The sequence below is a fragment of the Urocitellus parryii genome, chromosome 14 (assembly GCF_045843805.1).
Source record: "Urocitellus parryii isolate mUroPar1 chromosome 14, mUroPar1.hap1, whole genome shotgun sequence".
NCBI lineage: Eukaryota > Metazoa > Chordata > Mammalia > Rodentia > Sciuridae > Urocitellus > Urocitellus parryii.
This window is the reverse complement of record NC_135544.1, coordinates 43,285,801-43,310,054: the sequence shown is the minus strand read 5'-3', so window position 1 is coordinate 43,310,054 and position 24,254 is coordinate 43,285,801. Positions and strand designations below refer to the sequence as shown.

The 24,254-nt window shown below is 32.5% G+C and overlaps 1 protein-coding gene across 5 annotated transcripts in view; it reads right to left on the bottom strand.

Moving 5' to 3' along the window:
• The window catches only part of Spock3 (SPARC (osteonectin), cwcv and kazal like domains proteoglycan 3), a 412,435-nt gene that overhangs the window by 329,023 nt on the left and 59,158 nt on the right, over positions 1–24,254 (bottom strand). The window contains exon 2 of one of the 5 annotated variants that reach the window (XM_077792628.1): positions 1,054–1,067. The exons of the other annotated variants lie outside the window; for them this stretch is intronic. Within the exon in view, the coding sequence (XP_077648754.1) occupies positions 1,054–1,067 (14 nt within the window). The remainder of the gene's footprint in view (positions 1–1,053; positions 1,068–24,254) is intronic. 5 annotated transcript variants of the gene reach the window in all.

Sequence of the window (24,254 nt, the reverse complement as noted above, 5' to 3'; positions counted from 1 at the left end):
ATAAGGCAAGCCTCCTACCATGCAATTACAAGTCCCTTTTTTTCAAAACTCAAATGTGAATAAATAGAGTGTTAATGGCTCAGTAAACTGAGCAACTTGAGAATCAATAGGAAACATTCCTACTTTGGAATCCAATAGATTGTATCAATCAAAAAGGATTGTTTCATAGTTTCTGTTGTTCCAAATATGAATATTTGAAGGTAAATTCAAATTAATTAAAATTAAATTTTAAAAAAGTCAGCTTCTAGGTCATGTCAGACACATTTCCAATGCTCAGTAGCCACACATTACTAATGGCTACAGCATTGCATAGTAATGAGAGAGAACATTTTTTATTATCAGGGAAATTTTATTGGACACTACTGTATATATATCCTTACTTTAAATCTTTATGTCAGGAAAGATAGTATGATCCTTGGCTTAGTGACTTCCAATTTTATCAATATTTTCCCTAACATGTTTAATGTCTGTCTGTCACAGAGTAGCAGTAGCATTCAAATGATAAGGAGTATCAAAATTCAAATAAGAGTTTTTAGTTGTGAAAGGGGTCAACTAACAATACAATTAGAATACTTAGCAATATTCTGAAACAGATAACCAACACCAAATTAAGTGGAAACCAGTGAGAATATCAGGTTTCAGAGAAAGAACTAGAACTGGGGTTTTAACTCATCTCAGAAATCAGTTTCTATATTTCCTCTTTTAAATTACAAACAGTTTATGTAAAGGAAGAACATAAACTGTAACCCATTCATGAATGGGTCAGCTCCAAGCCAGGAGTTATAAGGATACTCCACCGAAGAAAAGAAGAGGGAGCTCTCATTGGATTAACACAGCCAATAAAATGACATAACTTGGGACTTTCCATCAGAATTAATAAAGAAAACTATGTGATTCTAGTCTCCACATTTTTAGTCTTGTCTTTCCCTACAATACCTGTTTTACTTTCATTTACTAAACCGAGCTCCCCGAATTTGACTCATTCTCTGTTAAATATCACATATAAAAATTATATCATAGATTTAGTTTTTTTGATATTTTGATAATTTTTACTTCAATAAAATCAGCTTCCGATTCAACCTCAACAATTTAATTTTCTATTAAATTTAAAAGCATTTTCCAAAAAGTTATCCATATGTTCATCAAAGTGATCTCTCTCTCACACACACACACACATTAATGGATACTTGCTTCTAAAAAGAGAATAAATATATATTTTATTTTTACTGGTCTTAACCCTAAATTTAGGAGGAGTAGTTTAAACCATCTAATTTGGGTCAGGTGCCTATTTGGTGATCAATATTAGGTTCTATGGAAACACAGAGGCTAAAGCAGAAACCAGAGTATGACATCAACCAGGACAAAAAGAGTCTTTGTCCACTTGAGAAGGTTAGGGGAAAAGAAAATAATTTTCTCCATGTCATACTAAAATATTATTTCAGTTTTAAGTACTGACACAGCTACCACAAACTTAAGCAATAAGCAAAAGATATACATTATTTAAATAGAACATTTGTTCAGTGCTCATTTTTAGTATAATCTTGTCATGACCTGTTCAAAAATCCTCCCTACATATGATTATTTGAAAATTGAAAATGTCTACATTTCTTTGATCTTTCCCATAAGTCAATCTTTCTGTGACAAAAATGGTACGATTTTGAGGGTACATTACAGAGTACCATTTTTATTGGAGTCAACGATTGAGAAATATAAACCCTGCAGAATAGCAGCTCTAAAATATTTTTGCATGAACACTTGCGTTAGATTAGTAGCATATTGCAAAGTAGAGGTGATGATGTTGTGCTTTCCAATCTTCCCTGAGTTCTTAAAGTTTGGTGATTGTGAAGATGAGAGGATAAAATGAAAGCAATATATAAATGTTTTGCCTTGAAATTATTTTACCCAAATACCCATGTTAAAATATCCATCCAAGTGTTTGCAGTAAGTTATATGGTAACCTGGTAATATTTTCATTTTTTCCCAAGATTTTTGTTTTGTACTTAGTATTTTACAATGCAGAAGGTGAATATTCCCCAATGGACAACAAAAGCTTGAAAGAAAATATAACACGTGAAATAGAGTAAATATCGTTGTGTAAAGCAACTTTAATATAAATATTATGAGAATCACATATGCAGACTAAAATTTTCTAGTAGCCACATGTAAAATGCAATACCCAACTGGTGAAATAAAATTTAATAATATATTTTACTTAGTATATCAAAATATTTATTGTAGCATGTGATTGTCCATAAGACTTGAAATTTTAAATTATTTTAATGCTGTCATCTTCAAAATTTTGCATTTTAATTTATATTTACATTATAGTTTATGCACATTTCAAGAGTCAATAATCACCTTATTAGTTCAGTTATGGAGATACAGTTAATAGGAATCAGAGTATAAATGTAGTGATTCTATTTCCTGGTGCCAATTTCAATCCATAAAAAAACATGGGGTGAGTAGATTTTCTTCTAAGTCACCTTCAATCTATGTTTTAATAACATCAGAAACTTCTGCACATGTATACACAAATGTAAATTTTACTTTCTGCACCATGAAGAGATGCTTCCAGGGTGAATGTTGTTAATTGTTCATTGCTTTAATTCCCTTTTTGTAGTTCAGCCATCTGAGAAGAGGAGAAAGCAACAGCAACTTGGAAGAGAGAAACACTCAAACATAAAAGTTTTATTTTAATTCTAAAGAATATAAAATGTGGGATTTACTTAAAAGTAAAATCATAAAGCAAGGAATCTGAGAAATTAGATATCATAACTCACTGATGTCTGCATAATTTCTCTATTCCCTTTAAAAGAAACTCTTAGAAATGTGTCCTAAAGCATGCTAATCATGCTGGATACCATTTTGAGCATTTATAGTACCCAGAGTTTCCCATCTGATACATTTAAAGAACTTAAAATTTAAGCACAGATTTAAATGATCACAACTGTTATGACTCTTCCACAATTCAAGAATGAAAATTAAAGGGCAAGATTCAGGAAAGGAGAATATAATTAGTTGAACTGGACTTGAGCCAAACACTAGTCTCTCCTAAAAGATGTCACTGATTTTTAAAAGTTATCGTGATACTGTGACCTACTATGTGATTCTCAAAGTTAATGTAGGACCTTTAGTTTGTGTCAACGCCAGATGCCAGGCAGAGCAGTAGCAAAACCAAGATTTTCAGAACCATTCCTTCAAAATCTCTTTGTGATTTTGCCCAAGTTCTGTTTTAACCATTTATGAAATAAATAATGGAGCAAATAATGATAGAGGAAGAAAGTGGTGGGAAATACAAAATTATAAATTTAGTTTGCTGTTATATAAAACCAGCTTTACAATGTTTTGTACACTGATTTCCCAAGTTATGACCTGGCCTAAGTCCAAAGTGATGTCATGACTTAGGCAGACTGGAAGTTAGAAGGTGAAGCATATAAAAATCTAAGGTAATTTATAGATTTTTTTGTTTAAATGATACTCAAAAAATTCAACAAAATGAATTTTGAAAAACGATTTTAAAGATTTTTCTTGACCAACATCATACAAAGATTTCTAAACTTTGAATGACCCCACAGATTGATCACAAGAAAAAAAAATAGAAGTGGGGAGAGGGTTTTCCTGGCACCATCTGAGACATGTCACAGATGTTTGTCTTAGATATTTACCAAGCAGTTTTACACAGTGAAGTTTTTTTTTTTTAATCGCACAATAATAAAACCTGCTTAATATTGCTCTTTTAAAATTTTATTACTCAATGTTAATAAATGTTAGGGAACTGAAAAACACCTTCAGGAAATGTTACTTTAGTGCAAAAGCTATTATTGAAAAATTATAAAACAAAAATCTTAGTTTGGGTAACTGATATTTCATTAAATCCAGAAAAGTCTACAATTCATCTACTTTCTTGGAATCACATCAATTCTACTTCCCTGAAAAGATTCATGAAGGAGTTTGTGATAAGCCCTATGTACAAATCAATGTATACTTTTTATACTTAATAATCTAAAAGTATCCTTTCTGTTCTTCAATTATTTTGTTTTAAAATGACAAATATTTCTGATGCTGTATAATTAAGTGTAAAAATAACTTTATTCTTATAGCACTTTACATTCTGATATTAACATAGATATCGTAAGGTGGAGATAATTGGCTCAGAAGGATACACAGAATAATATATGTTTATAGAAAGTTCAATTCATTATAGGTAAGATATGGAACCAACCTAGGTGTCCTTCAACAGATGAATGGATAAAGAAAATGAGGTATATATACACAACAGAATCTTAGTCAGCAACTATAAAAAAGAATACTTTGTGATTTTTGCCTGTAAATAGATAGATCTAGAGAATATCATGATAAGTGAAATAAGACAATCCCCCAAAACCAAAGAATGCATGTTCTCTCTGATATGCAAACACACAACAGGGTAGGGGGGAGGAAAAGAAGTTCAGTGGATTAGACAAAGGGGAATGAAGGGTGGGAGTAGGGGTAGAAATAGGAAAGACAGTAGAATAAATCAGACATTACTTTCTTACGTTCATGTAGGAATATACCAGTGTAACTCAACATCATGTACAACCACAAGAATGGGAATCTAATTAGAATAAGTTACACTCCATGTATGTATAATATGTTAAAATACACTTCACTATCATGTATATCTAAAAAGAACAAATATAAAATTTTAAAAAGTAAAGAATAAATAAAGAAGTAAAGACAAAAATATGTAAGCTTACTCAGTTGTGGCTTATTACATATTTTAATTGTATCATGAAATAAGATGGGTGAAAATGCAGTTTGGGGCAATAGGAACTCACCATGTCCCTACTGCACTATTTCTAATAGTCTCTGTTGTGGTTGTAAACACGATTATGTAAGTAGAGCACTTCAGTGATTGAAGAAGATGTTCTAGCACCAAGCAGTGCACATCCATACACATTTCTAAGAAGTGCAGAGGGAATCATCACCAGCATGTCACCAGCACTCTGTCACTCACCCTTTGCTTTCATTCATAGGGACTGTGGAACTTTGTCAGGATTTGTAATCACACACAGGAGATCACTCTCCTTACCAGACTACTCTTCTATTTTGTAGCAAGTAAATAACCTTACAGGGTTTCTAAGGTCTGAACCAACTCTCAGGTGATTTTCTTTCAGAATGTGGATGGGTCAGAGTTACAACAACAGCTTAAGAATATTACAGTTTTCACATAGTTCAAATAAACTCCATTTCCTAGAAATAGTGTAAAAGAAACAAAATACATATTAAAATCAAATGTATGTGTGTTGTCTAATATTTGAACCAGAATTTAGATTATAAATCTTAATGGAAGAAATGAAAAGAGTATTTAATGAAACATAATTTTCATAACATGCATGTAAAATGTAAAATTTTAAAGGTCATCAAAATATTTTTATGTTGTTTATTATCTGTTTGATGAGCCCAATTAGATTAAAATTTCACTCCTACAAATCAGAAGTAAGGAAGAGTTAATTAGCCAGTAAACTGTTAATGAGTTAACATGACACAATGGTGTTGAAGAAAACAGCAGAAGCAAGAAGGTCTTTCTCAACTTTCCTTCCTTTTCCTCCTGAAACAGAAGATCTTCATTAAAGAGGAGCCCTGCTGATGTCCCATACCCATACCTGGAGGAAAGCAACACCCTTATCTGTGACATATTATGGAAGTAGAGCACTCCAGCGATTGAAGAAGATGTTAAAGCACCAGGGAGTGCAGATCCATACACATATTTATCTCTGAAGTCAGAGGAGAATATGAAAAAATATGTAAGTCTTGCTAGGTTCCCTCACCCTGGTTTATTACCATTAGATCATACCAGATTAGACCGATTATACTTCTCCACAACTATCCTCTTCTTCATCAGATCTAGCATAAAAATTCACATTTATTGTTACTTTAGGGTCTTTATTTCTAAAGGCTCTCATGTCATATAAAACTTAAGGTAAATAAATTTGTATGTTTTTCATCTGTTATAGGGAATTCAGCAATGAATGTAGTGATTGGTGAGGAAAAGAAATGTTTTCTTTTCTGCGCTGGGCTTGATTTTTTAATATATTATTTCATTTGACCCTTAAATACCAACCTTCCAAATATGTGCTGACCAAAACAGTAGTACTGAATGTCTACTTAAAATAAAATTGCCAAAGGTAAAATCATGTCCTCGGTACCACTAGCCATGTTTCAATTGCTCAGGAGCCACATGTGCCTAGTAATTTTCATATTAGACAGCACTGAATACAGAACCTGCCACCATCACTGAAAGTTCTGTTGGACAGTTCTGCCCTAAGAACTGTCCAATATTCCCATTAATAGAAGAGGAAGGATAGGGTTGGAGATAGGATGAAATCATGACACTCCAATTCCATTACACAATTCTGCTTCCTGCAACATGACAAATGTTCAATAAATGCTAACTCTATTTGTACTTATAAGATTTTAAATGTGAGGACAATTTTTAAAATCAAATATAAATATGGACAATGTTCATCCAATAATCATGCTACATTACTTTCTTAAGAGAACACTTTGCAAAATTACAATGGGAAAACAAAACTCGGGGAAGGATTTAGATGTGGCCTTTATAGTGCCAATAATAGTGTATTCCTATTATTTTCTTGGTGGCATGTTTTTTTGATTTATAACTATTAAATAAAATAAAATTATTTGGTATATATTTTTTCCCACTTTTATGTTTCAGATTTTTGTATTCTTTATATTAGTTTATCTGCATCCTTCAGTTGAAAACAACTTTTGATTTGTTTTCATTTTTTTTTTTCATTTTTGGCCAAACCTACATTTTAGTTAATCCTTGCCTTGTGAAAAGTGCCAGTACATGAATATATGTCCTTTATACTAGATGTTCTTATTCAGCAAATTATCTGATCACCACTCACGTGGACAATGTGTAGTATTCAGTAACTTTGATCCAGAAAAAAAATCTCAAACAAGGAGTGGGGCGGTAGGTCAGTGGTAAAGCATTTACCTTGCATGTGTGAGGCACTGGGTTGGATCCCCAGCACCGAATATAAATAAAAGAATAAAAAAATCATCATGACAAAGACAACAATTACAATAAAATCTCAAACATAGATCTGAAGATAAACAAAGTCTTGGGATAAGAGTTATGATATATTACATGAAAATATCATATCTGATTTTATAGTTCATCTAATAGTTTATAAGAAAAAGTACTCATTTATTCTACAAAAACTAGACCTGTGAAGAATATTGGAATTTTATTTGAAGACTTATGTGGAAAATAATTTTCTAAGATTTGGGCTAAATCATCCAAATCTCATTTTCTTCAAATTTCTAAATGTGGAAATAACCCAACTATTCAGAGATGTCTAAACAAGAACTACCTAATACTTTATGCGGGAATGGGCAATAACTGCATATTGTATTTTGATGACATTCTTGTTTTCTCCTGAACTTGTTCATTTTTGTATCATTAATGACAAATAACAATACAACCAGTAAATGATTTCAATATATATGTGGGTTTTATAATTACAAATATATAATTTAAAATTATGTAATTAACATTTACTTTGAAATTTAAGTGTTTTATTGCTTTGAGTGTATGTGTGTGTGTGTGCATGAATATGTGCACGTATATATATGAAGGAAAAAGATGTAAAAACTCTGAATTCAAGAAAATAATGAGACTAAATGAGGAATATTGGGAACACAAATTCTAAATGTGAAATAACCATACATCCTCTTTCTATGTAAAATTTGGTTTATTTCCTAGAAATTACATGGTAAACAGAAAATTTTCATAAGCTAAAAATATAATATTTCAGACCATAGTTGAAAACCACAAGAAATGGTTAATAATAGAGTTAATAGAGTGTGGTTTTTGAGGGCCTGCAGAACATGATTTTATTTTTTGGAAACTTACAGAACACAATGTACTACAAAAGTACCCAGAAGGAAGTTATCAGAGATTCAAGAAAAATCCAAACAAATGTCAATGGATACAGTTTGTATCACCCTGAGAAGATATATGCAGGCTAAAGAATAAGAGTTTATATGGGTCAGGGAAATCTCCACTCACAGGATTCACAGCATTGAGGGGAATGAAAGGAAGACTAAATTTTTTGCTGATTTTGTTTCAACCAATAATTGGTATCATTAGCAAAACCAATGAAAGGGAAAGAGTAAAAGCAATGAATTTTGGAAGCTGACTTATGAAATTTTATTTGGTTTCAATACAATCTTACGGAAGGCAATGAACTCTAAGGAGAAAGCAAATTGCTATTCAACACAGGCAACCACACAACATAGAGAAACACATAACCCACATCCCCTGGGATTTCACAGGGAAATAAAAATTGGAAAACAATTTTGAAAAACGTGTATTTTATCCAATCCAAAATGACTATTTGCTTTGATATTGTAGAGAACTAGACATATTGCACCATTTTAATATTTCCTGGACAAAAAATAGAACATTTCAGATGAAATATCATTTTTAAAAAATCAGAAGTCAATAGCAACTGTATTCTAAGATATTAAAACATAACTTAGTATTCCACAGAATCCAATAGACACAACTCTTTTCAACTACACCTCAAGGCTATACCATCTTTTTTCTTACTTTCTGAAGTGTTTGACAGCTTACAACCCTCTCTCTTTGTAGTGTGCTAAGAGGTAAACTGATCTGTCAGGGACTCTGGTTCTACAATCCATCTCTCAAGAGCAGGAAAATGTTGAATCTCTTACCAGGCTGTCAAGGGTTCATGGACTCTGACTGTCAGTGTTTTTTGCATTTTTAAGATGCTAGTTATAAAAGCACCTGTAAGCCTTTTCAGCAATTAGTTTCCTGGGGACTGGTTAATAGTAACCTGTCAGACAGCTAATATTTATGTCTATGGAAGGTAAATGGTCTGTTGAAATGTAGCCCACCAATCATTAATTTCACTACTCAGTGGGAGAATAGCAGTTTACATATTTCTTTTGAAAACTGTTCAAAATGTATGCATTTTGGAAATGGAAATGGTTTTAAAATATGCAGGAGTCTTCTTTCGTCAGGATTCCATAACGGAATAAAGTATAAGCCAAATATATCCTATGTATTTCTTAATACATAAGTCACAGAAATGGACTTTTCATCAAGAATTATACACCTAGTGTACTTGCAAGTCCTAAATAATTTTGAAGAAATTGGAATATTAAATTCTAGTATATTTCTAAAAATCTATTGGACATTCCCAACTCAAATGTCCCCATATGATATTTCATTTTGCTTTATTTTTTTATTCTTGATGGATCAACTTGAATACCCCTAAGTAATACGCCTGTCCTTCTCTATGTAAACTCTATCTTGACATTTTGTACATTTTTCTATGTCTTTCTTGATTAAAACTGGTAAAGTTAGGTTACAAAGAAATAAAATGGACATTCAGTAATCCCAGAAATAGTTATACAAAATAACATTCCCATTACTGAAACTTAAAATTTTACAAGATTCCAAATTAGGTGGGGATTTCAGGAGTGTAATACATTTGTAAAAACTGATTTGAGTTTTTACAATGCTTTTCTTTCACCAACTGCCATTGGCAATTTCTAATTATGAGATAAGATTTGAAAGCAGGGACTTCTTACTCCAAGAGCTATACGATTCTGTATAATTATCTTGAGTCAAACTTCATCTACCTGTTAAAACACTTTTGGAAAATTGTAATAAATCATCAAATTGGAGTATAGTATTCTCCACTATTATTAAGAGGAAAGTATGAAATAAAAAGTAATTACTATTTCATTGTGCAAGAATTCAGGCTAAGGAATATGAAACCCTATTGTCTGTAATAAAGGATCTATACAGTGAGAAGGTCCTATAGGATCATATTTACTCTAGTTAGTAACCACAGGATCATTTGATTTGATTTGAATAATTTAGTGAAGAAACAAATGGACACAGGGAGCATTTTTTCAACCTCGAGTGATTAAGAAGACTAGATTTAATTTGTCAAAAATACTTTTAGGTTTTTTTTTTGTGTGTGTACATGTAGATAGATCCACAAATATACTATTGTAGTCTTTGGAAGTCCAATGTACTGCTCATTTTATTTCCTTTAACAGGGACAAATACTGTTAAACAGTAGTATGTTTAATAATCACAGGGTAGTTTATAAATTGTTGAAATTCAATTTAAAAGCCTACTCATTTTTTTCATGTTTATGTCTAGAATCATGTTTTTGTGGAAAATACTCTTTCACTATTATAAACATAAATAAGGGATATTGTCTAATTGATTTGTCCCACATAAAATGTCAGAATAAATCAACTTGAATTTTACAAGCTTCAAAACAGTTTTTAAATGTCTAATTTCTTTAACTAACTCAAAGAGAAATCTCTAGGAAAGCACCAGGTGCTGAAGGTATGGTGAGGTAATACATCACTCGATTTATCTATTCAACAAATATTTCTTTCCATGCCATTTAGATACTGATTTCCAAGGAGAGGTAATGATGAGAGCTAACATTTATTGAGGAAGTTCAATGGGAAAGGCATTTATCTAAGCATTTTATTTGTATTGTAATTAAATCCTCACTACAGTTCTCTAGTCTCATTCCACTTTTACTAATGAGAAAACTAAAACACACATGAATAACTACATTTTGCCAACATTACGTAGCTAGAAAGTCGTACAGCTTATCTTAGAACCCAGGCAATTTAGCTTGGAGCCCCAGATTTAAACCACTGGTCTCTATCAATTTTATATGTTTGTCTTTTTATGAGAAAACCTGACAAAGAAGACAATCAATCATCCGAAAACTGAAAACACTTCAGAAAGCACATCATGTTGCAGAATGTGGAGATGAGCCAAAGATAGTGTCTTCAAAGTTTGGATTATTCTATTTACTGGTTTAGAAAACTGAAAGATAATACAGGGGCCCCTGACTTATAGCTGAAAAATCAAGTCAATTCCAAGGCTTCGTGATTTCAAAAGAACATTATATGGTGTGAGAGGAAGAGGCCAATAAAAGGAAAAATTCACAGACAACAAAGGACAAAAAAACAGATGCTATCAAGGGAAGAACTTCAGAGTAATTTTCTCAACTATACTGGGAACAGATGATCTGACAGACCATGGCACCCAACTCCTTAAGTTTCTCAGTTAAAACATTTTTATTATGAATAAATCCTCACTTATTAAATTGATAAGCTGGAAAAAGTGGGATTATTTGACATATGATCCAGTGAAATGCTCAATATATAGGACATACACAAATAAAGAGATATGCAGTTTTTAGCACTATATTAAATATCATGAGACATTTGGTTTATTATTTTAAATTGAAGATAATACAGAATTCCCCAGGAGGAAAGCAGGCTGGCTTCCAAGAGTATTTTGAAAGCATACATCTAAAGCTTATCACCAATGGGAAAAATAGTATAAAAGGTGCTTAGGTTTTCAGGCTAGTTATCAATGACTTCACCAGACTTTATTTTAAGCTTAAATATTAATATTTATAAAAATGTAGCTAATATGATAATGGGCTCATTATCCAAACTATAAAAGTTCATATTCTCTCTTAATCACTTGAGTACTTGAGAAAACAATATAGTAATTTGAGGAAAACGAGTAGGCAGGAGTGACAATTCTAAAGCAAACTCTAAGCAGTGAAGAATGTTTTGGAAGTTAATGATACTATATTTTGGTTACATCTAATTTTGCATTAAAATTTATGGCCTTATTATTATTGAAGATAAAGGCCACTCTGCCTTACTGAGCATCCTTCTCATGATCTGATCTATTTCTATCCTCCTGCATATGGAACAAGAAAGAGATAAATAGAAAGATTTCAAGGTAAATTAAGAAAAAAGAAGAAAACAGAGGATCTCCCCTACACATAACTGAAAAAATCAATAGAAGAGACTGAGGTGCTGTAGGAAGGAACTTGAGGATGCTGCATAGAGATAAGAAGATACTGAATAAGGAGAACTTTACTGAGTTGTAGAAAATAAGAGGAAAAAACTAATGGGAAATACAGCAGAAGTCAGTTGCCTGTGGTGAGTCTCCAGGCAGCAAAGTCTGGGTAAGCCAGTCTGGAATCAAAACAGCAGTCAGTGAAGAGAGGCACCAAGAGATGGACAGTAAGAGCAAACAAAGAAAGGGGCCCATCTATGCTGGGTTTGCAAATCCAGCCCTCATCACCCATGTCATAACCAAAGGTTATAATCAGAACGTCTTCACTGAGCAGTTGTTATGAACTTTGTTAATGTAATGTCAGTCTCTGCTCTGTAGTTGGACAATTTAGAAGTAAAAAATTCAAATGTAATCTCTCATACCCAATAGAGAGACACTCAGGTCCTACAAAGATGTATCTTCTGATGTTTACACAAAGACAACCATTCTTCTCCTCTTTATTGAATTAAGATTCCTAATATTAGTTTCTACCATTCAAATTATTATACATAAATATATTAATCATACTTTCAAAAATAATTAGGAAATTTCAAATTAATTTCCCCCAATTTATCCCAATTACTATATATTATACTCAAGTTATATAAAGAAATGCATTTTTTTAAAAAAAAAATGGTTATAATTCAAAATAAAGTTTTTTAAAATAGAATATATATGTATATATATAGTCATACATCACATAATGATATTTTGGTCAAAATACATACAAAATGGTGGTTCTAAAAAATTTTAATTACACTGAAAACCTGGTATTGCCTATTGACAATTAAGCCATTGTACTGTCAGATGCAATAGATTGCTCAGAGGTTTCATGGTGATGATGATGTAATAAATCACGATGCCTTTCATATAAAAAATAAAGCATTCACAACTAGGTTCAGTAATAAGACCTGAATGTAATAATAAGTGACTACATTACTGGTTTATGTATTTACTATACTTTTTATCATTATTTTAGAGTCCATTCTTTCTATGGATAAAAAGAATTTAAGATCAGCACTATGACATATAATGCCAGCAGCAGCTGCATACATCTAATGTTTACCAAGTCTCTTGATTACATCATTTTCTTTTTCTTCCTTTTTTTAAATTTTTTTTTAGTTGTCAATGGACCTTTGTTTTATTTATTTATATGTTGTGCTGAGAATCAAACCCAGGGCCTCACAACATGCTAGGCAAGCACTTTACCACCAAGGCACAACCACAGCCCAAATTGCATCATTTTCTCTTGTGCTTGATTTGTTCTCTTATTGTTTTCTCTGTCGTAGTCCTAGGTACAATAGTCTATAACATATATTTATACCATGGAGCCCATGGTGTGTGTTAGGCTCTACTATTTAGTTTTGTGTATGTTTACTCTATGCTGCTTATACAATGATGAATTGCCTAACAGACACACTTCTTAGAATGTGTAAATTGACACAGGATGTGCAAGCAAATGCAGGTGTATGTATGCACATATTTATGTATATTGCATATGTAATGAAACATGTGGGCATTTTTTTGTCACATATCTAGTTGATCGTTCATAAAACAGTTCAGGGAATAAAGTAAGATTTTGAACTCATACTTTGTCAGGAGGAAGCTATTTTAAATATGTTTTCATGCATTAGATATGAAAAATCTGATACAATCAATCATGGAAATTAGGCCAGAAATTTATAGAACCATATGCAATTGGATGTCTGCTTTTCATCTTAATCATTCATTAGTTCCAGATATTTCCAAGCTAGAAGGGTAGTCCAGGTTTATGTTCTACTTGCCTTGAGTTATATTTTTATGATTTGCTATTTTCAGTTTTCAAAATAGAAGGCAGAGAATGAATGCCCATAAGCACTTTATTTATCTATGCGAAGTGGCACTCCATTTTATGTTGTAACAAAAACTGAAATATCTCTATTTTTACTTTTCATTATTTTCTGCTCCTTCTGTAACAGTGGGTCCAATCACTGCTATTATAGCTTCTCAATATATATGTAAATGGCTTGCACAATACTTCCTTACATATTTTTAAGTTCCTTTGCATTTTGTAACTGTTTTTTTTTTTTTTTTCTGGCATTTTAAGCCTACATTTCCAACTCGTGAATTTCCTGAAACTGTCTTCTCTCCCCCGTACCAGACCAGTGCTCTGAATCTGAAGGATATTTATTAGGTACTGCTATTGAATTCTTCATATGGCCTTCTAAAACTATTTAACAGTGATAATGACAAAAAGAAAACTGTATTTTAATATGAAGAATATTCCAACACATCCCCAATGTTTCCTTACAATCCTAAACTTCCTCTTCTTAACTCAGCCAACATTTTTAAGTGCCTACTAAATCACTGATGCTATGCTAGGTGCTGTTTCAAACAATAACCATCTTTGACTTTAAGAATAGCATAGTATAATGAGAAAGGTTGACAAAAAAGGAGGAAAAAGAGAGAGGAGCAAGAAGAAGAGAAGAAATGAGTGATTATGATCTAATGTGGTCATTACTCACAAAGAAGAATTCTGAAAGTCACAAAGGTCTGAAGGGTTCCGTAATGACTGCACTGATGGAATTGCATCTCAGAAGAAAGTGGAAATAAACCAGACATCCCAGGCAGACAGAATAGCTGGAGCAATGATAACGTGTCTTATGAGTCACTTCAAATTCAGTACTTTAACTGCAGATCTTCCTCTTTATTTTCAATATTGGATTCCATATTAACAGATTTAAACATAAAGCAAGAACAGTTTATTCGTGACTTCTTTAAAAAAAAAAAAACAGGCCATTCAAATCAAACATGCCTACATGGCCCTGATTTAAAGAGAAGTCCTAGATGCTCTATTAGAATATGATTTCTCCACTATGATGTTCCTACTGTTCAAGAACTCTTTCAACTAATAGGGCAAATAGCAATTTTATTTCAAGTTTTTTCTAAAACTCATCTGTTTTTAAAAGTTAATAAAGAATATAGGATTAAAATAGTGCTACATGTGATCCTACATATGAGAAAAAAATGCATTTTAAAAGATGTATTCTGATTGAAGAAAACAAAATATAAGCAAAGTACTATTTGATTGTACTATAAGTTTATTCAAAAAGTTTGAAAAAAAATTAAATTCATTAAAGCAAAGAGCAGACCAAAAATAAAAATAAATTCACAATAACTGATTTTCCATGTTTCAGGAGGGCTGCAGATGGAGTACAGTGTTCAGAGAAGTTCACAAGGTCCAGGAAGGTCAGTATAAGGTGGTAAGTATGAGCCCACAGCCTATGGGATGGAAACTAAGGCTCTCAATGCCAATAAAGATGCCATAGCTAGGGCTACAGCTGAAGTAAGCAAGAGAGTTTTTAAAAAGAAAAACTGTCTCAGAAAAAAAGATTAGAGCATAGGGTCCTGGAAACTCAATGAGTAAGCTTAAAAGTTCTTCCATTTTTTAAAATTATGCAAACTTAGATACACACAAAAAAAACACATAAACCTAAAAAAAGATACCTTTCTTGTAAGTAACATTCTCTTTTTGTAATTTTTATTTTCAAAGGACTCCTTGAAATTTTAAGCCCTGCTGACCCAGGATAAATCTAATATAAATCAGAATTCAATAGTAAATATGATTTGGTCTACTTGTTTTAAGTAGGATACAGCTGCCACTTGCTACGTTAGATATATTTTGGCCTACTACTACCAACAAAATTATTGAGGATGCTTTAAGTGATGTAGCAAACTCATATTTATTCAGATCTCATGAGAAAATATGAATGACTTAAAGAACTTCTGATACCACTAAAGGAAATTCTCTAAAATTATGAAAGGGAGCTGTTTTAAAACTATTAAATTGTCATTTCCAATCATTGAGGTTGTATCCCAGTGGTAGAATCAGTGGTACCACTTCTTATTAAACCAATAAGTCATGGTCCCTCTACAACAGGAAACATTCCCAATAGTGTGCCCTTTAGAGAAACCACCTAGTCAAATGAAAGTTATGGTTAAAATAATTCTTATATACTTTTTGTTACTGAGAATACAGACATAGCTTCAAATTCTATGATTTCATTGTAAGTTCACATAACCAAGATCATGGATTGTGTGTGTCTCACAAAATTTATATGTTAAAGGCCTAATCCACAGTTAACCCACAGTAACCCATAATGTAACTCTATCTGAAGGCATCTTTACAGAGATAATCATGTTAAGGTAAAGTCATCAGGGCAAATACTTATCCAAAATAACTGGTATCCTCATAAAAAAAAGGGAATTTGGGCATAGAAAAATATTCAGAGAGAAGAAGAAAGGAAGACCCAAGGAAAAGACAGCTATCCAAAAGCCAAAAGAGATGCCTGGAACAGTTCTTTCCCTCATAGTCCTTAGAAAGATCCAACTATAATATTGATATCTTGATCTTAGACTTCTAAGTTCCAGAATTATTAGACAATCAACTTCTGTTATTGAAGCTATTCTGTTTGTGCTAATTTGCTATGCCAGCCCTAGCAAATAATACAATAATGTCAACAATAACAAAGTTATCATATTGTACTAATTTTCCATTGCTTCTATACCAAGTTACTATAAACTTAATGGCTTAAACAAAACAATTAAATATCTTGCATTGTCAAAAATGAGGAGTCTCATTGGGCTAAAACCAGGGTGCTGAGGGGGCTATCTTTCTTTTAGAGGCTCTTCAGGAGAATATATTCGGAGGCTTTTCCAGGTTCTAGTGGTTGCCTGCATTCTTTGGTCCATGACCCCATCATCTTGACCTTTGCTTCTATGATCAAACCTCTTTTACTGACCCTGAATTTTCTGCCTGTTTCTTATATTTATCCTTGTGACACACTGGACCCATGAAACAATTCAGGACAATTGTGCCATCTCTCAAAAAATATAATCACATCTGCCAAATTATTTTGTACAGTTAAAGTAACATGTCAATTCCAGGGAAAGATGTGACCATCCTTAGGGGGAAAAAAAGTGTTGGCCCTATCACAGATATGTTGAGTGATTAGCATGCAAAACTAACCAACTAAGCATTATATCTTAATTTTCTTATTTGATTTTCCCAGTTATTTTATGGTAGTGCATATTGTAATGTTCATTTTCTTTGAGCGCTTAAAGTTTTGCATGTTTATTCAATAAATCATTTGGTCTAAACCTTTTAAATTTATATAAACAATATTTTTTTATGAATGTTTCTGTTTTTCACATAACTTTTTTTTTACATCAAGATATTGCCTCTGTCTTTTAGTTCTTTAAATGAACTCATTATGTCACATTTAGTCAATTCAAGTCAAGATGGAACATGAGAATACAGACAATAAGTATGAACTACAGGATTGAGACAGGATGGATAGGAGAATCCTCGGACTCTACAAGAGTATATAATAAGACTGTCACATTGAGTCACCAGGCCCAGGGGTTCACAGGGGCAGAGAACTGTCAAACTTTGCAAACATGACTGCTTTGTACAAAAGCATAGGTTAGACTCAGAGCAGCACTGAGTGGAGAGACTATGTATTTTTATCATCAGCATTATTGATTTGGTGGATAAATCCATGAAGATAAGGGACAGTGCAATTTATCAAGATATAACCATTCTTGGCATGAATAAGGCAATGTTCAACTAAACTCTATTAAATAGGTAAAAGTAACCAAAGGGCAATTATTTAGCAGGGCACTAGTTATCACAGGCTCTTCTTGGTACCAGGAGACATGGATTTATTGATCTGTAGCCTGAACAAACTGAAAGCAGGAACTCAGCAGAGATGAAATGTCTTCAGGTAAAGGATATAAGCCAAAAGTCCCAGAAATCAGGGACACAGGGTCACTGGTGCACAACAGCATCTTTTTTTTTTTTTTTAATAGGATATGTTCTGAGTCCTTTTCACATACTAATTAATTTTATCCTTGTAAACATTTCATGAAAAATTTGTTACTATTTTCATCATCAGTGACCCTCTGTCAGTCAAAGGCCACAAGGGAAATACCTGGATTCTCTTTAGAATGGGTGTTATCTGGAGACAGAGATAATTCTCTCACTGAATGTATTTGTAAATCTGTTCTAGAGGGAGGACAAACTACAGTGAGACTAATGAAGCAGAAAACACTCCTATCAGCAGGTATCCTGTGGTTTACATGGAGACCATTTCTTTTGTCTACTCTTAGACAAAATTATCAACTGGTCTTTTTTCCTCCTCTTTATCTTTACCTTTGTTCAAGTCACAGCATGACCTTGCCTGATAATTGATGTTCTGCAAGATTTGCTTTCCATAGAGAACAACAGGGCTCAGCTCTAAGTAGCAATCCATTTCTCCAAATCAGGGCTACTTTTCTCTTTCTCAGTCTTCATATTATTGGTAAAGAAACAGAGGCCCAGAAGTTTCAGTAACTTACCAAAGGTCATAGGGATCAGTGAAGACTAGTGCCACATGTCCCAGCCCAGAGCACACCAAAAAGGCTAAAAAGTATGAATGCATGGATGCTTTCACAGGATTCCAGCTTTGTGTTCTTAAACTTTTATTCTTAAACTAATTTACCTAAGCTAGTACCTGAGGTGAGGGCTCTACAGCTCACTATTTACATTCACCATTCTGTCATTTAAATAATAATTTACTATTCTTTTATTCAGATTGTATTTCTTACTGATCCAGAATCTTAATACAGATTGAGTATTTCCCCAAGATGAAAACACTTATTCATGTAAAACAATTTTAAATATTGCTGTCAATGAGATGACTTTCAATTGAATCATAAAATATTCCCACCCATCTCATAGACAAACCTAGTTCCAAATTCTTCCTAACTTTTTATGTTAATAACTATTAGAATAATTTAGTAATATATGATCCTAATTTGATCAAAATATCCTGTATTAATTTTAGTTATATAACTCAATCCTATCAAAATTTTTATAGTATGGAGATTCATGGTGGTAGAAAAAATTGTAAATAATTTTTAATTTTGTATCCATAGACATTTAATAGAATAAAATATATTTTCAAATTGAAGAATTGAGTTATAAAAATTTCTTGACTGAAGAAGTTAATACAATTTACAAATGTGGATGCAAAACCATGATTTCAAAAAGTTAAAATTTATTTATATGTAATATATATTTAAAATAAAATACAAAATATTTCAAATTGCTATGATATGTGAAATGTTTATGAAATAATTGCTTAATATCTTTTTAAACATAAATATTTACAACATTTTTATATTATATTTTATGTAATTAAACTTGAAAAATGTTCTGTTACTTAAATATTTTTTCAAGTATTTATTTACTTTTCAGAATTCTTTCAGGGATTACCTAAGCAAAAAATTTTAAGATGACCTATTTATACTGTCACTATTTGGACAAGATCCATTTATTTTATGAGACTCTGAAAAAAGAACTCAAGAACACTAGGGTTACAGAACATATGCTAATGATCTGCCCTAATTAGATACTATTTTGTTTCATTCCATTGTTCCTGAAATCCATTTTCCTTAGTTTCTTCCACCTAAGCCAAAGCAGGAAAGCCTTTATTCTTGCCTGTGACAGTCACAGCAAATTAACCAATCTTCTCTGCTGCAGATCCTATACCCTGCTCGCAGCCTTTAAAAAAGTCTACCATAGAGAAGCTCCATATGTAGGAATCTACTTTTCATCCTCTTCTTGGGCAATTTCGGTCCCAGAAACCTGCTTCAATTGATAAAATGTTTCCCAGAGGAAATCTTTTTTATAATCTATTATCTTTTATTCACTTATGGATGTTTCAGGTTATTTGCTCTATTTATTATGTGTGAGTTTCTTACAATCTCAATCTCAAAAATTTAATGAACAGCCATAACAATCTACAGTAATTCAACTAATGATTTCAACAGTTTAGCAATTAAAAGAAGTGGACTTGGCACATTGTATTACATGTGGATCAGAATGATAGCACAACTTTTAGTAAAAATATTTTCATTTATAGTGTATATGGAGAAGGAGGCCTAGCTGTGCTAGAACTGAATTTTAGATGTATCTGCTGAGAGAATTCAGAAGACATATCTCTTTCCACCTTTAAAATATATTTGTGTAAACTTACTTAGAAGCTTGCAAGTTTTCTTGGAAAAAAAAACTTCAAAATATCATTCAAGAATTAAATAAGTCACAAAACATAAAATAAATTCATATTAGCACAGGGGTGAGAGTTGGGGAGGAAAAGGGGTAAATGACTCAACGAAGAGAAATTGTAAGAAGGGAGGAGGCTTTTCCATGGACATTTTTTTTCCTTTCTTTTTTTTTAAAAAAAAACAAGCTAGACCCAGTAGCAGAGCTTGAGGGTCTGAGAGCAGAGTGCTTCTGAACAAAATTGTGGCCCAGTTGTTTCAACTCATCTCAGCCTCCTCACAGTATCTTGCAGAAAAAAAGAGCTAAGTGAAGCTCAGAAGAAAAGGAACCACTCTTTAAAAAAAAAAAAAAAAAAAAAAACACTGCTTTAGAGTTCTTCTGAGGAAGTTTCAGTTCATTGCAGAGCTGTACTTGGCATCAGAATCAGCTAAGCACTGAGGAATGCCCACAAAAGCAGAGGCTGTAGTCACAGGGTCAAGACAGTGAGATGTTCCTATGAATGGCAGCCCAGAGGCAGTGTCCAAACACTCCCAGAGGCTCCAGTTTCATTATTCATGAGGAGAAGACATAAATAAATAAATAGAACTTGGAAGCAGACATTGTGCTCCTGTAAGTGGGCAATGGGTTCTTTTAAGCAAGAAATACTGAGGTCTATATACTAAAGTGTTCTCGTTTTAATGCAAAAAAAAAAAATGATGAATCATGGTGATATTTTAGTATTTATATTTTAAAGATCAATAGCCTGGTTAGTGACTTTTTTTAATATTTAATAGACACTGCCCCAAAACAGCTAAGATGGATTTAAATTGTTCACTATAAATCCAGCAATCCAGGTGTTTTAAGAACTACTGGATTAAAATTAGGAAGGCCTGGCCTAACAATCTTAGAAAAAGAAAATGGACATAAGAGGTGACATTTTGTTTTCAAAAACATATTTTATGATAAATATTCAATTTACTGAAGTTATCTGATGAAAATATTACTATTAACCACCCAAATTTATAAGTATACAAGTTGTTTATATTTAATTAATATTAGTTTGGTGTCATTTAATTTTTTTTAATGGAAAATTCTCTTTTCCTTTTTTTTTTTGGGGGGGGGGGCGGGTCAGGGTACCAGGGATTGAACTCTGGGGCACTCAAAAACTGAGCCACATCCCCAGCCCTATTTTTTGTATTTTATTTAAAGAAAGGATCTACACTGAGTTGTTTAGTACCTAGCTTTTTGCTGAAGCTGGCTTTGAACTTGTGATCCTCCTGTCTTAGTCTCTGGAGCTGCTGGGTTTACAGGCATGTGCCACCATGCCTGGCCCATGTAATTTAAATTTTTATAACTTGAATTATGTTGAATAAGACCAATCCATTATGCACTGATTTACAATTATTTCATTAATTAAAGGAGGCCCTTTAACACGAACTATAGTCTATTGACTTTGAATAGCCTATACAGACTTAGATATCTGCAAGAAATCTTGAACTTAACATGCTCATCAAAAATGTCTTCAATTTCTCTGTAAAGTTTCAGCTCCAGCAATCTTCCCCATCTTGTTAAGAGAGAACCCCATTCTTACAATCTATAAGACCAAAAGCCTTGAGTCATCCCTGATTACTCTCCTCAAGGCTGTTATTGAATTCGTTAGCAAATTCTGTGGAATACTCCTCCAAACTATCCTGACCCTGATCACACTTCTATCTGCACTGCTACCAAGTCATCTGTGAGACTACTGCAAGCATTTCCTAACTTGTCTCCAGGTTTCTACTCCATAGTCTTTTTTTCCAGGTAATTGGATCAAAGTATTGCTCTACTTAAAGAGGATTTTAAATAGAGCAATACTTCAAAACCATAAAGGCCACATTGCAGCTTCACACCTGCAGAGGCTTTCTTTGGCCTGCAAGACTGCATTATGATCTAGATCCTCAATATAATCCTAAATTTATCTTCTACAGACTCTTCTTCAGATTTCTTCATTCCAACTTCTCTCCGTGCCATTGAAAGTCCCATATTCCCAGCTCAAAGCGTTTTCACCTGTTTTGTCTTCTAACAAGATAACCCTTCCATGAAATATATTTGTGGCTTTCAACTCCCCTTTTTTCTTAACTATATGCAAAACTTGTATTTTTCAGAGTTACATTTTTATCTGATTACCTGAAATAGTATAGTATGTCTTCTCATTCACTTTACCAGTTACATTTTTCTTCAGTGCAATTTATACTTACTTTTGTTTATATTTGTTATCTTCCTATAGTATGTAACTATATGAGTTCACGATACTTTTGGATGTGTTATGATAGCCAGAATATGTGGATTAGATTCCCAGTAAACAATATGCGATGAATTAAACAATATTAAAAAAGAACCTTATGATTTTTTAATCTGTTCTATTTTAATCTGTCCTTTAATGACTCCTAAAAACCTCTCTTAGCAGAGAGTTACAATATAAAATTGAATTAAAAAATTTCAGGAATTTTTCTGTTTTTAACATTATTAGGCCTCCTCTGACAACTTTTCCCCTTGATTATCAATTCTGAAGCTGTATGCCTATTTTCCGCAAATAATCATCATATGCTTTGTTTTCTAACCCTCAAAATAAAACCACAGACTATCTCCCTATTTTCCCACTGGAAAAGGAAATGTGCAGGCTCAGTTATAATACATGGATCTAGAATAACATTATCCAAACATCTGACCCTATCTAGTCCTCCCACATTTATATATGAACCTATGAATCCTGGAAGGAGTACCCTGAAGCCAAAAGAAAGATGAATACCAAAGTTTTATGCCTGATTTGCATGCTCAAGAACATTTGGAGGAAGTAAAAGTGAATGGTAAAAGTCTTCAGTTATAAAAAAAATTATAACTTATACAACATTGTTTGATTTATATAATTATAAAACAAAGTTTTTCTTTTCTTTCTCATAGATTCTTTGGTGGATTGTATCACTGACCTCAACTCTTTCCACACCCTTCTACCTATATCCTGTCCATGGATTTACTATTGCCAGAGAATATGTGCCCATCCCTTAACTTTGGTCTCTACCCTGTGATTTTCTTTAACCACAGAATGAAAGCAGAAGTGACAGTGTCACACTCTGAGCATGAGTCAAAGAGACTGTTCAGTTTCTGATTGTCATTTGTTCCTTACATATCACATCAGATGTTCATCACAATTATTAAAGTAAGTCCTACAGCTCCACATATAAGGAATGATGGGCATGTGGAAGAGAACGACTTCAAAACAACCCACAGAATTGCAGCAATGAGAAAAAGCTCCCAGCCACAAAACCCTGAATAAAGCACTTATCCTAGCCCAGCCAATCTGCAGGCATTCCAAGAGTAATAAACAAGCATTTTTTTTTCTTTTTTTAGCCACTGAATCTTGAGGTAGCTTATGCATAATAGCAACACAATATAATCTCTCTTCTAAAAATTTCCTTGAAACTTCTTAAAGAAGATTTTTTTCACAATAAGAAAAAAATTGAGTACAAAAATATGAAAGGATTAGCAATCAAATTTAGATTGGAATATTGAGCATGAAAAATGCACTTTTTAAATAAGGTGCATAGGAAGAATTTGTAATGAATTAACTTCTGATAAGTTATTTTTATAGAAATATAAACAGAATGTGAGGTTGAAGTGCTTTCATGATGAAGTCTGAACAAAACAATATAGAAAAAAGGAGAATAAAAGACTTGTGATATTCATTGATGTTAGCATTTTATTATTCCACAAAGAATCTTAGTGTACAATAACCATGTAAAACTACAGTTGGCCTAAAAGAAATGAATTCCCAGAATAATAAAAGCTACCCTTTGAAAAATGGAATGAAGAGAATCATATAATTTATCAGACTGTAAATAAGAGATTGCCTAAAGGCCCATGAGAACAATACCAGCAAATAGTGTTCAGCCAAGGGGGCTTACCAGAACCAACCCGATGTTCCCCTCAGGACCCATTCAAGGAAGATTTAGAGGGAATATCTAGACATGGAAACTTTTATTAGAGATTATCATAAAACACTGATCGAAAAACCTTTTCAGTATCATACCAGGATCATTTATTTGAAGCCCAAATGTTTGATGAGTTATCAAGGTGCTAAAATATCAAAATAGTTATGAAGTTAATTAAATTCCCATTTGTTAAAAAATATATATATATATATATATATATATATATATATATACACACACACACACACATATATATATATATTTATATTCTCATATATATTAG